The 25,414-nt window shown below is 41.7% G+C and overlaps 1 protein-coding gene across 6 annotated transcripts in view; it reads left to right on the top strand.

Moving 5' to 3' along the window:
- The window catches only part of pfkpa (phosphofructokinase, platelet a), a 45,833-nt gene extending 25,827 nt beyond the window's left edge, over positions 1–20,006 (top strand). For 3 of the 6 annotated variants that reach the window (XM_072679340.1, XM_072679338.1, XM_072679342.1), the window contains 10 exons: positions 2,152–2,298; positions 6,057–6,127; positions 6,254–6,341; positions 9,080–9,232; positions 13,300–13,464; positions 13,872–13,933; positions 14,381–14,492; positions 15,502–15,601; positions 16,664–16,769; positions 19,371–20,006. In XM_072679340.1, coding sequence (XP_072535441.1) covers positions 2,152–2,298; positions 6,057–6,127; positions 6,254–6,341; positions 9,080–9,232; positions 13,300–13,464; positions 13,872–13,933; positions 14,381–14,492; positions 15,502–15,601; positions 16,664–16,769; positions 19,371–19,527 — 1,161 coding nt within the window. In that variant the 3' untranslated portion in view covers positions 19,528–20,006. Of the gene's footprint in view, positions 1–2,151; positions 2,299–6,056; positions 6,128–6,253; positions 6,342–9,079; positions 9,233–11,106; positions 11,260–13,299; positions 13,465–13,871; positions 13,934–14,380; positions 14,493–15,501; positions 15,602–16,663; positions 16,770–19,370 lie in introns of all 6 variants that reach the window. The other 3 variants (XM_072679341.1, XM_072679339.1, XM_072679343.1) reach the window with 2 other exon arrangements.
- Positions 20,007–25,414: the final 5,408 nt, after the last annotated feature.

The following is a 25,414-nucleotide window of genomic DNA, read 5'->3' on the forward strand; positions in this document are numbered from 1 at the left end:
TGATCACACGTATGTGCCATCTCCATCCTAACAAGCAGGAATAGCAACAGAGAGATGAATGTGAAGAACTTGTTGAAGGTCTGAAGAAGCTTTACACCAATGTAAAGGTTCCTAACACTCAGCCATCTCTATTACTGACATGGTTCTCTCTATGGCATCTCATAAAGAACCATTCATAGCCTCTTTAATTTCAAGAGTAAACTTTATGATTTTAACTGGTTGTAATGTAGCGGTCGCGAATGAGCCTGTATGAAATCAGATTTGCAGGGTTTCAAGTTTGGATTCCCACAGTATGATCTGATCTTCCCCTTCACCCACACACTACTCTTCTGCCTTCAGCGAGGAGCTGATCATAACACAAGGCTTCATAGAACAGTGCTTTGCTAGTGCTTTGCCTGAAAAGGCTTGGCTAGCTTTGAATGCATTATTAAATAAATGCCACTTTAATGCTGCCTGTGAAATAAGAGCCAATGCTCATGCCATTTACAGGTGTTTGTAAGTGTGAAGAGACATCAAGCACAGATATTTGGACATGGTCTTCCTCAGTAACTAATAAACTCTTACAAATAAAGGTGCTACAAAGGGTTATTTGAGCGATGCCGCTTTTGGTTCCATAAAGAGACATGTTTGTAAAAGAGATGATGTATGAAGTTTGAAGAACCTTTTAAAGGTTTAAAATTTACAGGTTTAAAGGTTCCTCACACTCAGCCAACTCTATAGTTTTTAGAGGCAGCACTGTGGGGCTGCCGGTAGTGTGTGTGTGGTACAGCTCCAGGAGTCTGGGGTTGTGGGTTCAGTCCTTCAGTGTTCCTCCTCTATCTGGTTACCGCCTGCCTCCCAAATACACCTGTGGTTGATGAATTGGCTAATTCTAAATTGCACCCTAGACGTGAATGTGTCATCGAGTAAGCGGTTGTGTGTTGGTACCCTGTGCTGGGCTGGCGCCTTGTCCGGTGGTGTTCCTGCCTCGTGCCCAGTTATTCAGAATAAGCTTTGGACTCACCTTAATCCTGACCAGGAAGAAGCAGATGGGACGATGGCTGAATGGTTCTTTCTAGGACCAAAAGTGGGTCTTCTAGGGTAGCACTCAAAGAACCCTTAATAGCATCTTTATTTTTAAGAATGTATGTAAGTATGTATGTATGTATGTAAGTAATATGTAAATCAGGGGTGGGCAACGGGGGTCGGAGCGCAGCACAGTTTTCCCTGCTCTAACAGACCTACTAAACCTGGCAATGAGCAGGAACAGCACAAAGCTGTGCAGGAACCTGGCCTTCCAGTACTAGAGTTCCCACCCCTGATATAGGTCCTTGAGTAGTGAGAGTGAGAAATGATAAGGATTTAACCTGCCATGCTGGTAACTGGTGTCACATAGTCTAAGAGGTATATAAGGTCTAAACCTTGATGGTTGAGGTGGTTGAAAAGCTGGTCATCCAGGTGAAACATGCCCTGTACTGGTTAGCTTGCTGGTTATGCTGGTAGACCAGCTTTTAGGGGTTTGTTTTTATTTTAGTTTGATGGTTTAGCTGTTCTCAAAGTTTGATCAATCTGGTTATGCTACTGGACCAGCTCGGTCAAGTTGGTCATGCTGTTAGACCAGCTAAGCCATCAAGCTACAAAAAAAAGAAAAACAGCACACTGGTCAAGAGCTAAGTCTATTGGCTTAACTGGCTTGACCAGCTTGAGCTGGCCAGGATTTCTTTTCTTCAGCAGGGTGCTTAAAGATATCATATCTGTATTTGTTAGCTTCTGGATGTAAGAGGGTTGTGGGTTACCCAGTGGATGTAGGACATACACTGTGTCCAAATGGCTCCATGTCTAACGCCAGGCGTGGGCTAGAGGGGTATAAAGCCCTCAGCATTGAGCTGTGGAGCAGAGGAAGAACCCGTATTCTCTGGACTGATGGTTGGCGCTCCATCCAATACTGACCTCCCTAACGCTCTTATCGATGAATGCAATCAAATCAAAATGAAAGTCTACTTCCCTGGACAGTAGAGAGTTACTTCAACATAAGCAGGATAAACTCTTTTTAATACCCTTGGTTTCAGAAAAACCAAGGTCCAAATGTAGGTCCAAATAACCCTTAAAGGGTTAGAGCGGTCAGTCAGTAATATCTCTGTGTAAACAAGTCATGTGTTTTCTCTCTTTTAGAGCAACTTCAATGTGGCGGTGTTGAATGTTGGTGCTCCTGCAGCGGGTATGAATGCAGCTGTGCGCTCTGCGGTCAGAGTGGGCATCTCTGAGGGACACAAGATGTTCGCCATAAATGATGGCTTCGAGGGCTTCTATAAGGGACAGGTAAACACTTCTTCACAAGTACCTGCAGAGCCACAGTACGGTTCGGGGACTGTAAGCATATGTATATATATATACTGTGGGGAAATTCTCAGTGTCACAGCAGAAAAGGGATAGCAAGACACTCAGATGCAATATATATATATAATATATTCCTGCATGTGTGTTGTGGTCTGCTGTGTGTATTTTCCAGATTATATATATGATTGTTCAGATTGTTGGTTGATTAGCCAGTGTGATCCAGTTCCCCATAATTATACCCCTCTGCAGCCATGCTGTATGTTGATATGTGCATTCAGTGTGTGTTAGTGTGTGTTTACAGCATGCTAATGACAATAAGGTCCGCTGAGCTTCTCTGTGTGACCTGCAAAGACAGTCAGACGTCTTAGGCGAAATTGCCATATTGTTGACCCATAGCATTCGAGCATTAGAGTTCCAGTAAGGCTACAAATATGTGACTACATACACGTTTATATGGCTACAAATTCAGCAAAATACACAAAATGCAGATAGCAACTTTAGCGCAGTAGCCCATCATCTAGAGGTGAAGCGCTGGTCAAATCGAATCAGTTGATAAATCGATAAATCGAAGCAGTTATCATCCATTCCATCATGATTCCATTGTAATATCATCATGTCCCCTTGTTTGTGTGATTAAACTCAGTGGCTAATTTGAACTGCTCATGGGTCGAACCAGTGGCTATATTTACCTGCTGTGATTTTCACCACTCCAGGTTAAATGTATCCTGATTATCCATTAAGACTGAGGTGTTTATATAAACACTCAACAATCAGATTTAAATGACCCACCTTTTTCAAACGGATAGAACTCGTAATCAGCATGGCCTCAATCGGACCATTCCTTTTCGACTGAGGTGCATACTATTCCACTTGAGCTATTATAATCCAATTGAGTCGGATTATTAACAGATTATAAGGCTGCATGTAAACATGGCTAGTGACTCATGAGTTTGAGCAGCTAGAGCACAGAAAATACTTCAGCAGCAAGACATGGTGTCCTTGGCATTTAAGCCATCAATGGTGGTGGACACACACAAGCGAATGGACAGTGGCAACTTGCCGAGCCTAGGTATCGAACCCACAACCCTGTTATCAATGGCTCAGAGCTCTAACCGCTGAGCCGCCACTTTCCCGTAGAAATGGACATTTTGCCCGAACAGGGACTTAAACCATGGACCCTCAGATTAAAAATCTGATGCTCTACCCACTGAGCTATCCAGGAAGGTGAAGCGAGCTACAGGTATAAATAGATAAAGGGTAAAGGGTTCCACAAAGGGAGAGACGGGGCAGCTACACTAAATGACCTGCCACCCGTGTTGGACAGCCTGAACCTGGAGGCAGCTAGAAGACCTGAATCAGAGCAGAAGACCTTATTTATGAGCTGGTGCGTCAGAATGAAGTACTTGTATTGAGTTCGTACGTTATTGATCCTGTACAGTGAGGCTGCAGAATGGTTTGGCTGGATACTGACGCAACAGCTGACAGTCACACTTCAACAGTCAATCATGTGAAAATTAAACGGTGCTCAAAAGCACTAAACCCACGCAGTGTCCTACAGAGAGGCCTGATCTAATAGAAAGTGTGTGGAAATGGGACAGGACGAAAATGCTGAGCTGAAGGTCAAATCTTCAGCTCTGTGACTTCTGACCCCACGCTTCTGCTCTCTGCTGGGTCAGCCAGATAACAACGAGGGATTACTGTAAACCAATTACATGCCCTGCCTACGTCGCAGTACCGCACTCTGCTGACAGGGGGCGGTAAGCGGCAGCGGACTTCACTTCAGCAGGCTGTTAGGGCTAGTAACACAGTGAAGTAATTACTTGCTGATTACATCAATGGCTCGGTCACTGGAGTAGATACAATCTTAATCCACTGTTAATGCGGACGGACAATCGAAAAACAGAGAGGGAGAGCGGAGAGGGTTTGTAGGCTAAGCAGTGCCACACATTAACCTTCTGTGCTGACTTTCAGTGCAACACTGATCACTAAAATCGATCCATTTTGTGAAACAGCATGGTTAGTTTGACCTAGTCACGGATGGACTCACCTCAGTGAGCACGCTGATTAGCCAGTGTGATCCAGTTCCCCATAATTACACCCCTCTGCAGCCGTGCTGTACGTGTGTTAGTGTGTGTTTACAGCATGCTAATGACAATGAGGTCAGCTGAGCTTCTCTGTGGGGCATCTAAAGACAGTCAGAAGTCTAAGGCAGTTTTTTTAGGACATATGGTTTAGTGCAGGGATGTTCAATTCTGGTCCTGGAGATCTACCACCCTGAATCTAACACACCTGATCCAGATAATGAAGACCTTTAGTAGCAACTGAACATAAGAGTCAGCTGTGTTGGACCTGAGCTCTTCAGGGTGGTAGATCTCCAGGACCAGGATTGAGCAGCCGTGGTTTAGTGCATGTTCTTAGGACAGTATTTTGACCTGTCTCAGATGTTCTTTGTATGTTTTGACAATTCCAGACATGGGCCCGATTTTACCGATCTTTAGGCGAGCCTTAATTTAGGAAGTGTCAGTGTGTGTTTGCTAAGTCGCTAAGGCACGTACTAAGTCTCTTAATTATTCCTTTTGGGCGTAATGTGCAATAATAAACCAATCAGCGTATCGCTCGCCATTCTTTTTAAGAGCCAGGTGCGGTTTGACTTCGGCGGATTGCTATATCAATGGTGCATTGAATTTACATTTACGGCATTTAGCTGATGCTCTTATTCAGAGCGACTTACAAGGTAACTTGTATTACAGAGGTGGGCCAATGCAGTGTTAGGAGTCTTGCCCAGGGACTCTTATTGGTGTAACACAGCATAGTCACCCAGACTGGGAATCGAACCCTGGTCTCCCACATGGTGTAATAGCTCACTGGCAGCTAGTGGTTTTATCTGTTGTGCCACACCAACCACCTGTTGTGCACGTGGTCTGGGAAGGTGTGCTGAAGCGGTGGAGCGCCTTGCCTCTAGAATAATATTATTTTATTGTGTATTCTGTTTATTGTTGATGTCAAAGTTTCAATGCTGCCAACTGGCAAACGCTATGGGTTTGTGCACTGCTGCGGAACAAGCGTGGGTGTACGTGCGTTGGGCTGCACGCGCCTGTGTTGACAATTCACTGCTAAGATAGCAACGAACGTCTGACTGTTGACGTCTGCCTAGGCTGTTTACTGTCAGTGGAGCTCCTGTGTTTTCCCTGGACACCCCTCATTTCGAGACCACTCCCATCGGCGTAGATATATTCAAGCAAGCACTGTTGCTATTTAACGACACAGTCGGAAGGCTTGAAAATAGTTTTGAGGGGGTGTAAGATAGCAATGTAGGGTATAAGATAGGGCCCATAGTCTAACAATAATTTTGGTAGTAATTATCTAACAATAATCTAACAATAATTTTGGTATTAATTAACGCAGGCCATTCTCTAACCATATCCCATCACGCATTCACCATTGTTTTTTGCAGTTTGTAAAATCGCAGTATGGCATGTGGTCTTTTTCCCATCCAGAGAATGCAATCTATCCCCCTAATACTCTCCTTTATTGCCCCAGCAATAATAAGCTCCACAATAGGATTGTTTATCTGAGTAAAAACTGAATTTATTGCTAAAACTAAAACATACACATTACACCATGTATCTCTGTCAGTGTGTTGCCTGTGGGTTTAGTGGCTCTTTCACCTATTGTGTACGGTTCTGCCCTCTGTTCTCCAGTATGTACCTCCAACCTTTTCCTATCTGCTCTTGTCTCAGATAAAAGAGATCAAGTGGGGAGATGTGGGTGGCTGGACAGGCCAGGGAGGATCCTTGCTGGGAACTAAAAGGTAATTATTGAGACGTACAGACATTTGACGTGTGCTTGTGACCAGTTCTCAGGGCAAGGCATTCTTGATGTAATTAGCTTGGTGTAGGTGCGCTCAGTGTGAGTCAACACTTTGCCCTCTTTCCAGGACACTTCCAGCAAAGCACGTTGACAAAATCGCAGAGCAGATACGGAAGTACAACATAAACGCACTGCTGGTCATCGGAGGATTTGAGGTATGTGGGGTGGTGGTCACTGAGACAGGGATTTTAGAGGCTTGCTTGCTTATTTACTTATTTATTATTTGCTTATTGTTTATTAATCAGGGGTGGGAATCAGTGGAGGCCACACAATACAATATTATTACAATACTTGGGCCACAATATGATTTGTGATATGCTGAGTAAATCAATAAAATTTGGTTGTGGCCATGACTTAGTAAGGCATGGGAACAAGATAGTTAGGTTGTAGGCAGGTAGAGATAAAAGATGTGGATATGGATCACTTATCCACACAAATCGGCCGTTAACATTGAAACAAGGAGGCCAAAACCACAGTCAATGTTATTTAGAAGTCCAAATATTGCTAAATTATACCGTATTAAATATTCTCCCACCCCTGCTATAAGCCTTTGGGTTGTACACTATGTAATATGGCTGTTTAAGAGTATTAAATAGAATGTCTAATACTGCATTTAAAAGCTGTACAGAGATGTTGTGTTAACTCTCGCTCCTTTCAATCACGTTTTTCCTCTGTAGTGTCACCTAAAGTTCACCCGACCTCCTGTTCTTCTCTTCTCTTCATCAGGAGTGTTGTTAAAGCACACCTGGCACACTTGCACACTTGCATTTTATTCTGGCCTCATTTTGTTCTGGTTCATCTTTCACCCCTGCTCTTACAGTTTGTTGTGAGCAAAGTATGACCATAATCAGGCAGCCGAGGTGACGAATGAACCATCCATGAGTGAAAAATCCTTAAAAAAGTCATTCCATGCTTCTCTGTACAGACTCACCCTTCTATCTCTCTGTTTTTGTGAGTGGGTGAGGAATGATAGGAACGCAGTGTGTCTTTGGGAGAGACTATGTGTTTTCCCTGTCTGTGTCAATGTTAAGCACTGTTGATCTGGATTAGTGCTACCTGTGGAGGTTCTGTAATATGCTAAATAATGTGAGTGGCCTGATTGGCTGATTTGTCCGGAATAAGTATGTCTAATGTCTAAAAAAAGCCTGTACTGATACGTCACAAAAGGAAGTGATTTATTATTTATTTATTTATTGGTTAGAATTAAGCAGGTGCAAACGTAAATGCTTGGTAGATAGGGCCTAATTTCCCTACAGCATCTTAGTGTCAAGATCATCTTGACTGGTAGAGAGAGTGTTCTCTGTGACAGGAAGCTAAGCATGCTTTCGGGAAGCCCAGCCTAAGTTGGTAAATTGGGCTAATTCCATTGAAAAGCCGCCTAGCAGGATAGAAATCCCGTTGTTTTGGAAGCGGTATCTTCAGCTTGTAACCATGCCTTCAGTAAGGCTGTAGGAGGCCCATCTTGGCTTTATAGAAGCTGTCTCAAGTTATATTCCATTATATCAGTTTGGCACACAACACAAGAGTAACCTTCTTCACATGGTTTTATGCAAAAATGTCGGCATCCCAGTTTAGATGATACATTGCGTTCATTTTCTAAAGTGTAAATAAGTGAACCAACCCTCTGCAGGATATTCTAAAGAATACTTACCCCATAATATCAGCTTCTGTAGTTCTATAATACCAGACGGTATCCATCTGTTTCTCTGTACTTTGTTTGCCTCCTTTCACTCTGTTCTTCAACGCTCAGGACCACACAGGATTGACCACCACAGAGCAGGAAGTATTTGAATGGTGGGTCATTCTCAGCACTGACTTCTTGACATGGTAGTTTGTGTTGTGCTGGTGGAACGAGTGGATCAGACACAGCAGTGCTGCTGGAGTGTTTAAACACACAGTCCACCAACCAGAAATATCCGGCCTACAGCTCCACATTTGAAGGCATTTATGAATGAGTAAAGGATGACCAAACAAGCTGCTGTGTCTAGTCCACTCGTACTAGTGCCTTACAACACACAACAGGGTGAAAAGAGGCTAACAAAGTATGTAGGGAAACAAATAGATACAGTCTGGAATTATATATATATATATATATATATATATGTATATATATATATGTATGTGTGTGAGAGAGAGAGAGATTGATATTGTAATTAATTCTTATGTAGATTTTACTAGCATATCATTCTCTTATTATTATTGCTAATAATAATAATAATAAAAATAAATAAATAATAAGGACAATAGTTTATGGTATATCATTGTATATTTGTATAATTGTATATCCATTGATACAATGGATATTGTCTATTATTATTATTATTATTATATTTTATGCAGATCTCTTCCTCACAAATTAGGGACTCCTGGCTTTTATGTGCTGAACTGCAGGCAAAGTCCATCTTAAAAAGTGCTTGAGGGAAACAAACAGGTCAGATTAGTCAATAATTTGTGAGCAAGTTGACGTAGTCCTTCAGTTATGGAGGTTTTGGGAAATGCTCATTAATTATTATAAACATACACTCTAGCTAACAAAGTATTTAAACTAGTTAAGGAAGTATTTAGCACAACAAAGCCTTTGGGACACTCCTAACCCCTATTCATTTAATACTCATATTGTACTTCCTCCACAGGTAAGGCTAATCCAGCTTGATTTATCTTTTTATATGAATGTATATTTTTATTTTGCTTTGTTTGGAGTTGTACCCATGTCTGTCCCATGCTGTCCGTTGTGATAGACCTGGCTCTTCCTTCGGCTCCGTTTCGATCCTGCCTCCATTCCTTCTCGCGCCCCCTGTCCCCTCGCCCACTCCCTTTTGCATACTCTTCCCTTCCCATGGCCATTCCCAGCAGCAGCAGTCCACTAAAGCCCTGGCTCTGCCCCGCCCTGCAGGCCTACCTGGGGATCATGGAGTTGTTAGCAGCTCGTGGGACATATGAGGACTTGTGTTTGCCCATGGTCATGGTGCCGGCCACAGTCTCCAACAATGTGCCGGGCTCAGATCTCAGCATTGGCGCAGACACCGCTCTAAACGCCATCACTGATGTAAGTCCGGCTGGTCATCCTGCCCACACCCCTGCCAGCCAATCATGAGAGGGGCTACGCCTTCTGTTTACCAGCCCAGCCGCGCAGCAGATTAGGCAGAAGTAGCTCATGGTTCTTTATGGAAAAGTGGTTCTTCTATGCCATTACTCAGAGAACCATTTGAAGAAACTTCATTTCTAAAAGTAATCACTATCTGCCTCACCTGTATCATACCATCCATTACAAGCAGGTAAGGTAGAGATTCTATTAAAAACACTAGAGTATTCCTTTAACATGACCTGAGCCATAACTGACCATAAGCTTAGGTAGGCCTAATGTTTTGGGCTGCAGTAGCTCAACATGGCTCTAGCTGGTAAACTCAAAAGGCAAACTGGTAGCTCACAGGTAAGTGGAGATGATGATGGTGCTGATGATATGAAGGCATGCTGTTGGTTTTGTGCCTGTGGTCTTTGCCCTTGACTGTGAACACACCACCATTAGCCTTATCAGAGCCCATTTCCTCAACCTTACAGTTCAAAACGGCTACAGTTCAGTTTTCACAGACAGAGTAGCTCTTTAGAGGGAAGTTCAGCATTTTATAACTCCTTTACAAATCATCACATCCAGCACTTACTGCACATTTTATTGTAATGGATCAGTAGTAATTACCTTAGTAAAGTAACGAAAGGGATGGTTTTGGCACAACATCACATTCACATAGTTTTTCACTTCATATCCCAGATATGGTTAATTAGCCAAGACATGCTTGGTGCCCAAATCTTCACAAATATTGTCTTTACTGAGAATGAATTCTCATTCTTAGCTTTTATGTTTTAATCACGCATTTCATTTGCATTGCATGGACAAAAGTATTAGGACACACCTATTGATCATTGACTTCATTCTGTTTCCTTGCCACAGGTGTATAAAATCAAGCCCCTAGTCATGCAGTCTGTCTTTCCACACATTAGTGAAAGAATCGGTGGTTCTGAAGAGCTCACTGAACTCCAGCGTGGTTCTGTATGTAATAAGACCCACCGCTGCAGCAACAGCAAGTCAGCTGGTGAAATTTCTACCCTCCTAGATCTTCCACCATCAGCTCTGAGTGGTGTTTAGGAACCACAGAGAGTGACTCAGCCACCAAGTGTCAGACCATGTAAAGTTACAGAGCGGGGTCAGAGCATAGTGCAGAAAAGTCTCCAACGCTCTGCTGACTCAATAACTGCAGAGCTCCAGACCTGCTGCTGTTAGAGCAAAGGAGGACCAACCCCATAATAATGCCTATGGATTTAGAAAAGGGATGTCAGAAAAGCTCCTCTAGGTGTAATGCGTAGGTGTCCCAATACTTTTGTCCATATAATGTATAATGTGTAACACACACAAGATCATATCTGTAGAATTAATTGCAGTATTGTAAATGAATGTGTAGCAAAGCAAAGGTAGAGAGGCAGGAGATAGAAGGGCAACTCCCACACTTCATCCTCAGTCCATCCTCATCCTCTGTGTGCATTAGCGGCCGCTGACCGTCATGTTGGTGTGCTCTCTGATGTCATCCTGCTGCCGCTGCTGCTGTTGCTGCTGCTGCTGTTGTCATGGCGATGAGTTGCCCGGCGACTTGCTCGGCGTGTTTTGCTCATTTCGCGTCACAGGGTCACACTTTTGTGTATAGGCGTGCACGCGCTCGCTCACTCAGTGTGCATGAGCGAGTTACGTTTCCGGCCCCGCCTCCTCCTCTCTCTCTCAGCCAGTGGGAAGACGCCGTGGCTGTCACACGGCTATCAGCATGCGAAGGACAGGGTCACTCCGGTTCCAGAGTATTCCGTACCGCTCTAACGTGACCTGCGCTGTGCTGTGCTGTTGTGGTTGTGTGTGTGTGTGTTATGGGCCTGTCTCAGGCGGTTGAGTGCCTGCTGCAGCTGTGTGACGCTCGGGCCACCCATGAGGAGTTTTGCATCCCGCTGTGTATGCTGCCTGCCACTATCAGTAACAATGTGCCTGGCACTGACCTTAGTATCGGGGCAGACACTGCCCTTAATGCCATCGTGGAGGTAAGGGGACGGACCGCCGATACATCATTTTATAGTGAAATAAATAGAATATTATTATTAAAAGACATTTCTAGATTTCTGTCAATGGGAAGAGTTTGTTTTTTATGTGGAGTAGGTTCCAGTAAACATATCTTAAAGTAATAGGCATAGTACTTATGGCTGTTGTCCACTGAATCAAAAACATGTATCTCCAAAATGACTTTACAGGAGAAGGCGATAATGCTCTAAACTCTGAATGGAGGTTGATGTAAAATTTAGTTAGAGTTCATTCCAGGTAATTTGGAGCATTTCTGTTGGTCCATTCACACAGAATTATTTATACAGTGTACAGAAGCAGCTACAGGGTTCAAACCATGGAGAAAACTGAGATGCGTGTTTTTCATTGGAGAGCAGCGATATAGTACCATTCCACGTTGTAATCACTCCATATATAGCTCTATGTCATACCAGAGCTGAATATAATCTATAATATATCCATAATAATAAGGAAATGATGATCATTAAAAGCTTATGCAGTTTTAATTCAATTAACATCCAGAAAGCTTAATGTTTTTTTTTTTAAAGCTGTGATGAAACTTTGGGACAGATTCACAAACTTTTCAAAAATTATTGTAAATACATCATCAAAGTGCACTCTATTGATTATTAACAGATGCGTAAAACACATCAAGTCTAGTTTAGAATAGAGTCAACATTGTATAATTGCATATAAAATAACAGAGGATTAAAATGACAAGTGATTCCAAACCTTTGAACAATTTATAGTAAATAATCGTATCCTAATCCTCATACAAGTTTGTTTTCCATTCTGCAAAGCTTTATTCTGTAGTAGCCTGTGTAGATTTTTAGGCTTGCATGCTAACTACCAGTATGAAGGTAAGGATGAAACTGATGCTTTGTTGGTTTCTGTTACTTGTGAAAATGTGCTTCCATCTGAGGAATGTTGCATTTTAGTTAACTTGGCGGATTTAGTTGTAAGAGTCAGTACCAGTTTAAATGAGCAATAGAAATAATAATAATAATAATAATAATGGGTTAAACAGTGCTTTACCTGAACGATTTACACCGATCAGCCATAACATTAGTAACAGTACTGACAGGTGAAGTGAAAAACATTGATTATCTACATCTGCAGTGGCTTCATCTGTCAAAGGGTGGATATATTAGGCAGCAAGTGAAGCACCAGTTCTTGAAAAGCAGGATTAATGAGCAAAAATGATAATCTGAGCCAACAAAAACCTAACTGTGACGTCTAGACGACTGGGTCAGAGCATCTCCAAAACATCAGGCAGGTCTTGTAGGGTGTTCCCGGTATGCAGTGGTCAGTACCTACCAAAAATGCTCCAAGAAAGGACAACCGGTAAAATTTACCCCAAGGCTCATGGATGTAACACATGGAGGCCCCACCTCACAACTTATAGCCAACTTAAAGATCTGCTGCTAACATCTTGGTGCCAGATCCCACAGGACACCTGCAGAGGTCTTTTGGAGGTCATGCCTCGAATGGTCAGGTCTGTTGTGGCGACACAAGGGGGACCTACTCAGTGTTAGGCAGGTGGTGCTAATTTATGGCTGATTGGTGTCATGTCTGACTGTCAGATCTCAATTTTCAGAAACTACATTAGTAAGTTAAGATCTTAAATAGTATCAATATAAAACAAGCAGCTTACAGGTAATAGTTTAAAACACACATTGTGTAGCTTGTAGAACCATAAACAGGTAAATAACACACTTGCCAAATCTACAAATCTAGTGTTAAACTGAAGTAGGTGACAGAATAAGGAATTCATTAATAACAAAGCTTTCTGCTTTACTGCATGTTTATTATTTGTTACTTACTGTTATTCTTTACTGGTTATGGACAGTTTTCAAGTTTCCCACTTATTATTATATTTTTCCTGGTGTGGCATAGTGTGTCTGTCCACAGTATAGAGGCTGAGTATAAAGGCGGAGCATTAGAGCAACAGCCTTAGACCTGCTGACAAATTCCATTTGTGTGTGTGTGTGTGTGTGTGTGTGTGTGCGCGTGTGTTTTGTCAGACATGTGATCGTATCAAACAGTCTGCCAGTGGGACAAAGCGACGTGTGTTCATCATTGAAACCATGGGAGGCTACTGTGGATATCTGGCCAGTGTGGGTGGACTGGCCGCAGGGGCGGATGCGGCCTACATTTTCGAAGAGCCCTTCGACATCCGAGACCTGCAGGTAACAGTCATAGGCACATGTGCTGGTTCAGGATATAGCAGTAAGTTTTGAGTAGCAGTGCACTTATGCTATAATATGGAGATGGCGTGATGGCCCAGTGTAATAAGCTGGTAAAAATAGAGAGAGAGATGTTTGCTGCTGAAAACTAAATTTCAGTACATATTATTTTTTTCATTATGTAAATGCTGGTACCCCACACCCCACACTGAATGTGAATCTTACAGCCCTGCATGTTGTCATTCTTGACGTCAGTCATGCATGCTGTTTTTACTGTGTACAAATATCACACAGTATACTATGGCTCTCTAGGAATCCAACAGTCACCCTGTGTATTTGTCTAGTAGTGCTACCGCCATCTGCTGGTGACATAAAAAAATAAAAATAATGCATGTGGTGTTGTCTTACAGTCTAATGTTGAGCACTTAACAGAGAAGATGAAGACTAGCATTCAGCGAGGACTCGTTCTGAGGTAAGCCCATCTTTTGCCAGTCATTCCTGAGCTTGTAATGTAAATGTAAACCGAAGCCCTGCTGATTCCCGACTTTACAGTGAGTCACTTTGGGCACGATTCTGTAGGAAACGATTCAGTAAGTTCAGTTATATTGGTACGACACTACTCAGAGTGAAAACTCTTTGTACTCATTTGTATCTCCATTTTATTTTACATAATGTGAAACTGCCAGCTGCCCTTTTTTTAAATTCTGTGCTGAATGGAAATACAAATACTCCCAAATTTCCAAATTCTGAAGTTTTCCTTTTGAAAATCTGAGGTTTGCTATATATACATACACACAAAACTAAAAAACATCAGAATTTGTATATATATATATATATATAAATTCTGCTCTGCTCTGCTGTCAGTCACCCGCAGCCTCCGCCTGTCCTCAGCTGTTTTGTGTTGTTGTTTTTTGCCCAGGAATGAGAACTCCAACGAGAACTATACTACAGACTTCATCTACCAGCTTTACTCAGAGGAGGGCAGAGGCGTTTTTGACTGCAGGAAGAATGTTCTGGGTCATATGCAGCAGGTACTCACAGTGTACAGTATGACTTTTTGTGCATACTGTAGATATCATTAGTGCTCAAAGAACGCTAAACAACTAGAAGTATTAACTCCCTAACACAGAAAGGCTTATGTACACACTGGTGGGGCTATTCTTTAGCCGTTCTTATAGGCTGGTTATGGGGTTAATTGGCTGGGGTGCAAATTGTGAATAGTAAGTAAGGGTTAAATCTGTGTTAGAGGTGTCCTAGAGACTAACATTAATCTGATATTTCACTCAAATACACTATATGGACAAAAGTATTTGGACACTTACTCATTCACTGTTTTTTTCTGAAATTAAGGGTATTAAAAAAAGAGTTTACCCTATTTTGTTGAAGTAACTGTCTCTACTGTCCAGGGAAGAAGGCTTTCTACCAGATTTTGGAGGAGCATTTTATAAGGATTTGATTGCATTCAGCGACAACAGCATTAGTGAGGTCAGGGTGTTGGAGGATCACCACCCCACCTCATCCCCCATGTCCCCAACTCATCCCAAAAGTATGGGATGGAGCCCCACCATTCATCATTCCAGAGAGCACAGTTTCACTGCTCCACAGCTCAGAGCTGCAGGGCTTCATACCCCTCTAGCTCACGCCTGGCATTAGAGAGGACTCTAGAGAGTCCTGTTCTGTTGGCAGTGCAACAGTCTCTACAGGGACTAGACAAGCTGTCATGTGTGTGCATTCTTGTTGCTGAATGCTAGCGAATCCTTACAGTACTGCACTAAGTAATCTAGTAAACGCAATCCCAAGACAGTAGAGATAGTTACTCCAACAAATGCAGGAAAAACTTTTAAGAACCTTGATTTCAGAAGAAACGATGAATTAGCAGGTGTCTCAATACTTTTGTCAAGATAGTGTATTTAATTAACCGGTATTTTAATGAATAATTGGAAAGGCTGTGCCATTTTGAACCTGATGAAGCCATTGTGTTACAAATTCTCTCTCTCTCTTCCTCTCTCTCTCTCTCTCTCTCTCTCCTCTCTTCTATAGGGAGGCGCTCCATCTCCATTTGACCGCAACTTTGGGACTAAAATCTCAGCCAAGGCCATGCAGTGGATCTCAAAGAAACTGAAGGAATGCTACCGGCAAGGTAGACATCCACACACAGCACAGCAGCACTGAGGCAGTCTCACTGACAGAGAACCAAAGACAACACTGAGACATTAACACTAACAATGTGAAGAGAGAGATCCCTAACACACTAACTGCCTCTTGCCCTTTTTAACACAGTGATGTTGTGTGTACATACAGTAGGTCTGTCACAGCTATTATATAGTCATCCTATAGCAGGTATTCAATCAGACAGCAGTTGGTAGCTTTCACCGTCATTTCTGTCCCAACAATCAATGTGAATTGGTCCGTGTTCATCTTTTGGGTTGAGGCTAATGCTTGAAAAGAAGAGAACACTGCAGACACATTTATTGAGACTCATCATGGGTGTTGTTAAAACAACAGATGTTCAGACGAGTGCTGTATCATTTTTATTGCATATATTTGTGTATTTTAGCTCTAGCTTAAGAAGCTGGAAAGCCAGTACAGTCACTTTGGGCTTAAAACACATAAAAATTGACAATTCTTCTCTATTTTCTATAAAGCAATTATTGTAATAGTGCTAAAAAGCCTTTGATGTGTTATGTCTTTGAAAGTTTTTGCACGTGCCTGTGTGCATGCATATGAAATGACCAATTGCATCTGTGCAAATGTTAAGTTTGACACATTGTGTGTATTTTTGCCTCTTTCGCTTTACGTCTGGCTGACTAAAGATGAAGGTAACCGTTTACTTACATTTAACATCCAATCACACTCACTGATCTGTTATCCACTCTAAATAATGACTGATTATTATTATTATTAGCATTATTGTTAGCATTAGCATTAGTCTGTTCAGTAAAGAATTTTTTTTTTTAAAAACTTCAAACATCATTACATCTTATATCACAACTTCATAAACATGTAAGTCAGACTTTGTATCCGATCCCACCCAGATCCTTTTACCATGACTGTTAAACTTTCTACACATTAATGTAGAGTCCGTTCCAGTAACCCCCCCCCCCCCCAAAACCTCACTAACGCACGCGTTTATGAATGTATGCATGCTGAAAATGTTTGTGTGTATCTGTGTGTGTGTGTGTGTGTGTGTGTGTGCCTGCAGGGAGAGTGTTTGCTAACACAGAGGACTCAGCATGTTTGTTGGGGATGCGTCGCCGGGCCCTCGTCTTCCAGCCTGTGGTTCAGCTGAAGCAGGAGACAGACTTTGTGTGCGTAGAATTTACTAGATAACCTTCTGAACTTCTCCTGAGTCTAACACCCCTGAAACACTGTTATACTGGTGTGGCTGCCATTCAGTACTTTTACTGTAGTACTTTTATTGAGATCAAGTGCTGGAATTAGAGCTTGGCAATAGGACAATATTGTATCATAGCGTGATACATTTTGTTCCCGCGATACACAATATACTTTTCTGAACATAACGAGGATATTGTAGGTTCAAGATCAGTAATAAACACTGATCAACTGCACGTTTTAATACACATAGTGTAATTAGACTGGTTTAATTAGATGAAGGGAAAATTAGATGAAAAATCACTGTATTTAGTATGGGAGAGTGTCTAGTTTTCAGGTATCTGTTGCTGCTGATGTATTTAGTCTGTAATTACATGTATCATGATAAATAGCGTGAATTGTGAAGTATTGTGATATGGTATTTTTACCATATCATCCAGCGCTAGCTTAAATACTACACCTTTAAAGCCAAAATAAGCAATTTGTGCACACATACTTAAGTAAATAAATAATTAAATCTATAAGTTATATGTAATAAATTGAAATATGCTGATACACAATCCACTCAAGAAGCTCTGGAAGCATACACAGATAAAAAAAAAAAAAAACTATTCTATAACCATTCAGCTCACAGTGAAAACCCGTATTACTGTTACTGTGAGTTGTGTTTCTTCTTAACCCCTTAATGCAGAAAAGCTTATTATACACTAAGATGTATTACTAAGTAACTACAGGAACTTCTATACAACTGGTGGGGCTACTCTCTTGTAATAAACATTAGTAATAACACACGTGGGTTGTAGGTTGATTTTTAAGGGGTTAAATTATCTTTTAGACTTACACTTAGGCTAAAAACTAGGCAGCTCCATGAATGCTATCACATCACGTTTTTGTCAAAAGGGTATTTAGATACCATAAAAGAATCACTGTTGGTTCCATAAAGAAGCATTCAGTTAAGCTGATAGAGGGTTGTTTTTTCATCCACCTCGCGCTCCTTTTACGTGCTTAACGGTGTGCTGGCAACATAATAAGCAAGAGAGCAGAGCCGCTTAAATCTTTTATTTCACGGCAGACAGATTTCGGCTCATGTCGTCCTCAATGGCATTAAGATTCATACAAATGTGGCCTAAAATAATCATGACATGCAACATGATTTTTTACATGATCATCAAACTACCAACAACATGGACCGTTGGACTACCAGCAAAGTGGGCTAGTTGGTAGTTTGATGAACACGTGAGAGTCATGTGACGTCATATGTCTAGGCCGTTTTTCTGTTCTGTTTAGACCTTATTTCGAGTGTGGAGGTCCATGTCTGTGTTCCCTGTTATTTTTTAGTGTTACAGAGAACTACTGCTTAGATAAAAGTAACAGACCTGCTTTTGCACATTTGCTTTTTGACATATTTAAACATAGCTAAATTTATCAGAATGATTAACCCCTTAAACGACAGGCTTATTCAAATATTTATTAAATTGCAGTTATTTTACGATTTTTGTTATTATTCTGTAACTACTGAATGTGCTGATGTGTGAGTTATGTTGTTATGTAGTGTAGAGCTTGACTGATATACTAGTTGGCTAATATTGATAATACGCATTGTGTATATGTATGAAATCATATAAAGGTATATGTTTGAATACATAAAAGAATCGTTATTAAAAGTGATATTCGTTAAAATACTTTTAAGTAATTACCAAATGTTTTTTTCTGAAATGACCAGCCTTTGATCTCACAGTGATAGAGTGAAATCAACCTGCCACTTGATAGCTTAATATGAGCCTTTTTAACTGTGATAGTAATACAGCCTGAATTCGTGAATTTGGTAACATGTGAAATATCTTCATACCCAATCTTTAGCAAGAGAATATATTATAATTATATATAATTATATATATTATATTATATTATATATATATAATATAACACATTACCTCCTCACTGCTATGTATATATAAAGAGAGCTGCTAAGCAATGAGGAAATAATTTCACAGACTTTACAGAAACCGAAACCATTAAAGAATCCTAAGCAGCTCTGCATCCAGAGCGGCAGTACTGATATCATGCAAGATTGTTTTTGCTGTTTATTTAAATTTAAGAAACAAGACCGATGTGGAGTGACCATATTTCCTGATTGATAATTAAATCAACATGTACTGTTTAACTAATACTGCTGTAGAATACAAATTAAATATGACTATAAATATAAAATTATATTTATTATAAAATGTGTGTGCCAATAATGTTGGTTATCTGGATTTTTGAACCCCTTAAAATGGATATTGGCCACAGGGTTTTAATATCGGTTATAAAAGTTAAGATGTGGTGTGGGCCCACATATTTTATATCTGTGTGTAGAGTATGTTCTTTCTGTGTACTACCATGAATTTTGTCACTGTGTAAAAGTTGTTCAAGGCTTCTTCTTGTTGGATGCACTATATGTTTATTTCCTGTTATTAACAGGACGAAGTAGATTAAACAGCAGAAGTAAAGGCTGCTCAGGGTCCTGGCGAAAGAAGAAGAAGAAAATATGTCTCAATGTGCTCATAATGTAATGCTGCTGCATTTGTGTTCAGTCACAGGATCCCGAAGGAGCAGTGGTGGCTGAAGCTTCGCCCCCTGATGAAGATCCTGGCCAAGTACAAGACAAGCTACGACGTGTCTGACTCTGGCCAGCTGGAGCACGTCGTCTGCAACCGCACCAAGGAGTCGGACGCCACCGCTGCTATCTGAGGTTGCAAGAGTCACAGCGGGGTCAGAAGTCACCCTGTAGACAGGCTGGTCTGTTTAGTGTGTGCTGACGCAGAAGCTTCGTCCTTTCCTCTTATCGTGTACCGGCACTTCATCGTCCTGTCCCACGTCGTTATTTAAACCCCAGTCGCCCCCTTGTCGTTTCCCCTAAAAAAACAAAACAAAAAGGCGCCGCACGGAATGTAGGAGAGTCCAGGGACCGGCCGTGTCCGGCCCGAGTCCTCAGGCTTTTAGTGTGTGTCCATGCTGCAAGTCACTACCCGCTGACTTCCTGTCACCAGGAGCAGCAGCTAGAGTAGTTCCACCCGTTAGTGTCCAGCTGTTGATGCAGCGCGTCTCTGAACCTGATGCAATCCAGCTCCTGTCTCTCAAGCACAGTGTGGTTGATGTGTGGATGTGTGAATATCATTATGTGCTGACATTTATTTGCTTGACCAATAAAGATTGCATACACCTACTTGGATGAGCCTCACTTTGTGGTCTCTGTACACTCATATTAGCTTGAAATCCAACATACATATACAGAGGCTTTTTACATTATTTAGAAGCATCTCTCTCAGCAATCCAGTAAGAAGGAGAGGCAAGAGCTTCTCGTTCTGAAGGAAGTAGTGAGATCTTGTGAGCTAGTCTGAAGAAAAGAGCTTGGTTCCTCCAGGTTTCTCCTGGACGCCCCCCAGTCCAGCCAGCACAGCGTGGAGGATGTGTTCAACTCCAGCAGCAGCAGTAGCTCACCTGATTTACCATCATTAAGCCCTGATTTACCACCAAACCAGGTGCTGATCTGAGGAGAACTCTAAATAATACTAGACTCCATGAGGAGAACTTTGGAGATGCTCTAATGATGAACAGTGATGGAGAACCATCAACCACCACTTTCTGTAGGAGTGTTATTAGTGCCCAGATATGTGTCCAGCTTTTCATTGTAATGATCACAGTCCTCTATATTTAAATACAACTGGATTGAACTCAGTATCTGGGAAAAATAAACTAAATGGCTCATGCCGCTTTAAAAATAATTTCTCTTTGGTAGGATTGAGAAATCAGACCATTGCTCACAAATTATTACAAAAGTTTACGTGCCAGTGATTAATTTTACACACTTTAGTCTGAACGTAATTAACATTTGCCTTCAGACTGAACAATGACTTGTTTGTATATGAATAAATTGGGGCATAAACAACTGCTATGCCACATATTCACTATCTAAAGAATCCTGTAGTTTGCTGGGATAGCTGAAGTCATGACTTCAGAATTCATAATCTAACACTACCATCATAAATAGCCCACAGAGATGAATGCTGAAAATTGCAATTCCCTGGCCATAAACTGGAGACATGAATGTCCAGGATTAATGCTAGGTTTAAAAAACAAAACAAGACATGTTTTAATATGTTTCAGTACAGCACTCTAGACATTAACTCCCAAATCAGAAAAATACACCACATCACACTTATTTCCTCCTCAAATCTACACTTAACAAATTCCTAACATTCCAGTCAGGCTTCCGGCCTCCTAGCATAGAAGCCAGCACTAGTAAGGACAACAAACAACCTTGTGTTATCCTCTGACCAAGGCTCTGAATTTTGGATTCTGGATTTGCTCAGTCTCTGTGTGGCGTTTGACCCTGAGGCACCCTATCCTGCTAGACAGGCTAGAAAACATGGTTGGGATCACAGAACAAGCCCTGTTTAGGTTCAGATCTTACCCTACTGATCACTGTCAGTTCCCACATACAAAAATAAAATGTGGCATCCCATAAGGTTCTCTTCTAGGACCTCTATTATTCACGTTTTACACGCCACCACTGGATACTATTATTTGCAAGCGTGGCATCAGTTTTCCCAGCTACACAGGCAACACACAGTTCTCTATATATATATTGGCCAAACCAGATTATACACTTCATCTTGAGCACTGAGCACTGGTAAAAGATTCTCCTGCTTACCTGTGAAAAACAGAGGTTCTTTTGCTTGTCTTAAAAGCCAGTAGAAACAGACAGCTTGGCTTAATGCTCAAACCAGATAGCTTCTCGGCCAAAAACCATGGCGTTATGATTGATTAATAGATTCTGGTCCGTCTACTGATGCTTGTACAGACAATATTGCTGAAATAGTCCCTATTTGTCTTCCAAATATTGCTGGACTAAGAAACCTTCTTCCTTTATATGATTTTAAATACCTGGTTCATGCTTTTATTTAATCAAATTTAAACTAAATTGCAAGGCCGTTGCTCTGCTAGAGGCCTAAATAAGCTCTGGTGAGTCTGGAATGCAGCAGCCTTATGAGAACTAGGCCATTTGACCATATCAGTCCTGTTTGATCAACACTACGTTGGCTGCCAGTCAAACTCTGTATTGATTCCAAACCCCTGCTGTTGATATATAGCTCATATAAAGCTCTAAAATGTCTTTACCCTTCAATACCTGAGTGACCTTATCTCCTGTAAGGAACCATCACGCCTACTTAGATCCCAGCAGCACTGTTCACAAGGCTGCTCAACACCTACATAAGCATTTCATGGCAACTGACAAACCTGCATTAGTGTTATAAAGGCCTATTCCCGTAGGTGTCAGTTGTCGTAATATTTTCTAAAGCATACTGACAAAGGCAGCCTTGTCAAAATAAGCCAATAGAAATGTTAAATTAATGTGTAGGGTTACAGCAATTGCCAGGAAAGTCTTTCGTAGGTGTGATGTAACCCTACAACTGCTGCCCTTTGGAAAACTGTGACGAGCACATGGACTTTAACAAGGTAAAAGAAAGGTCAATTCTCAGGTTTCAGGTTTATTTGATGTAAATGGGATTCATGTAAATATCCATACTACTGTATAGTAAGGGTTAGTATATATGTGGTGTGGCGAAGTGTGGTGTGCATCCAGCAGAGGGTGCAAGAGGTCTATGACTGAAATGGTTTGAGCACGTGCTCTGCAGCATGGTCGTCCATGCTTTTTGCAGCATGCTCCAAAACCTGCAATGCCTCATTTCCTGCTTTCTGCCATATTTCGCAACCTCTCCACTACATTTGGAAACACACCGGCTGGGAGTTTGTGGGTTTTATGTAGTTATCTCATATCTTCACCGTGCCATTTGAAAGCCATCCAAGGAACCCCACAGAAAAGCCAGTTTGCAACTGAAACTGGACCACTGTGCTAAATCACAGCTAAGCGGATTTACTACGCCCGTCAGAATCAGACATAGATCCGTCTACGATTTAACCCACTGTGCGGGGCTTGGAGGGTCAGTATGGTGGACAAACGTCAGATTTGGTTGCAAGTAATGACCCTTGGGGGCATCACCTTCAGCAGTGAGGCGCTGCGAGGAATAAAGAAATGATCAAACACTATGCTAATGTGATTAATGTGAAGAGCTGACAGGCACTTTTTTTTCTCTGCTAGGTGACATTATTCTTCACACCGTCACCTCCTTCTCCTCTCTGTCTGCACGGGCAGAGGTATTTCGGTGCGGCCGCCCCAGCGCACGAAGGGAAAAATTAGCAAATCCAATCTTTTGAGTTGATTTAAGAATGCAAAGGGAGGCCTGTGGGGTCATATGCACATAGGTAATCAATAGTAATTACCATTTCATCTCTCCTTCGTTCTTTTCTTCCCCTCCCTTAAATCAGGCTCTGATCTGATCTCATCGGACTGATTAGGGCTTGTAAATGAAGGAGCCGGTCGTGGTTACATAGCAAAAGCCAGATGTGTGCTTCCCCAACTTTATCTTCATTTAATACCTCAGTCCCCTTAAGCGCCGCACCAATTAAACCTCAAGCCTGTAGCATTCAAATGGCCTGGCAAATAGACTATTTCCATTAAACAGACTCTTAATTCGAGGCCACCGTGTGGGCTGAGAGTGCTTGGTGTAGCAGATTTCTGCTTTTGATTCCACACGTATGGATTTTCAGAGAAAGATGTATGATCCTGGACCAAACTCTGCTGCAGTAAATGCTGAATACCCATAGTGGTAAAAATAGATTACTTGGAAGCTATAGCAATAACAATGGTAAGGGGAGACAATAAATCTTCGCCTGTGATATTAGAAAAGCAATACTTCTCTTTCAGAGGAATCGTGTGTGTGTGTGTGTGTGTGTGTGTGTGTGTGTGTGTGTGTGTGTGCATTTGTATCCATGTATGAGGTTTTTGCGTAACACAAAGTATACTATATGTAAAAACCAACTGGCTGATTTTCAAAACCTGAACAGACTTGTCTACCCCCTGTTGTTCTGCCAAGTACTGCCAAAAGAATAGGACTCTCTGAAACAGATAAACATGACCATACTGGCAGCATGCTGCCTAATGTCAGGCATGGGCTAGAGGGGTTTAAAGCCCTCCCAGTATTGAGCTGTGGAGCAGTGGAACTGCGAATGATGGATGGTGGAGCTCCATCCAGTACTTTTGGGATGAGTTGGGGAGTTGGGGATGATAAGGTGGGGTGGTGGTCATCCAACATCCTGTCCTCCCCCACGTGCTTGTCGCTGAATGCAATGAAATCCTCACAGCAATGCTCCAGCTCCAAAATCAAGTAGAATACCTTCTTTCCTGGACAGTAGAGACAGTTACTCCAACAAAAGCAGAATGAACTCATTTTTAATACCCTTAATTTCAGAAGAAGTGTCCCAATACTTTTGTCTATTTAGTGCATATCATTATATTTTGTTTAAATATTAAAAAATGATTCTGATTTGATAGTCTTATGCAACTCAACTTCAGAGATATCAAATAATAGTATACACACACACACACACACACATGTGTATATATATATATATGCATTACGTAAAATAGTCATTCTAACCACTGCTAGTGGTCCTGACTCATTAAGACGGGTTAGGCAGGTCAGGAAATGCCATTAGGACAATGACATAAAACATTTCTCAAAATCCACCATGAACTACACTGAAGTTGTTCCCAAAATTCCCAAAGAGAAGGAGCCTGAAGGAGACTTCTAGTTGGCTACAAAAAGCCTTTACAGGCTGTGAATTAGCCAAGCAGCCACTTAGTAGGATCATAATTGTTAATGACTTAATTACTGTTATCCCTCCTATTTTTATATAAAGTAACTATGCCTTGACATTTGCAGAACAAGGCCGGTGTGCCCATATTTTTGCATCAAAGTATATCTACAGCGTGTGTTTGTCAGCGAGAGAGTGAGATAGAGATATAGAGAAAGAGAGCTGCATAGAAAATGAATATTAATGTGTGAATACATCAATGAGAAAATAAACTGGTATAATGGTCGAGCCATGGCTGCTCAATAGCAACCGCAGTGATGGATGTGAGTTCCTCTCAGTTTTCCTCATGACTGATTGAACAAATCTGTACAGTATTGTACAGCATGTGCAGTATCTGAACCTCGATTTCCCTCATTGATTAAAGGCTGCAGAGTCCCTTCGCTCCACTCGCTGAAATTGGAGATGCTATCAGAAACCCTGTATCCACCCCACCCACCCAGGTACAGCGGCCCGCCAGTGCAAAGGGACAATGAACTGCATCCTTCATATTCAGCACCAGATTTATCTCTCGGAATTTAGCAAATGTGGCGTATAATGGCCTAGAGCGCAGCGGAGTTGCAGTTATCTAGTCTTTTGCCATCTACCAGCCAGTTCAAGTCTGCCTTCTGCTCATTACATTTAACAGTGCACACCAGGCAAAGATGAGAGGCTTCATTTGATATACATATCAAATCTGTGCTCTTGCTGAGGTGCGGTTTCATTGACGCCGAGGCTCAGCGGGGGCATGGACCGTGAAACAGCTTTTTGGAGCAACTTTGAGGATCTGTTGGAATTGGGCAAGGTTAGTGCAACCTGTTAAAAGTGTGTAGACTCCGAGCTTTTCGCAATGTTTTTACCGTGCTAGAAACTAGGCAATATC

This window comes from Salminus brasiliensis, chromosome 5, assembly GCF_030463535.1.
Source record: "Salminus brasiliensis chromosome 5, fSalBra1.hap2, whole genome shotgun sequence".
NCBI classification, from domain to species: domain Eukaryota; kingdom Metazoa; phylum Chordata; class Actinopteri; order Characiformes; family Bryconidae; genus Salminus; species Salminus brasiliensis.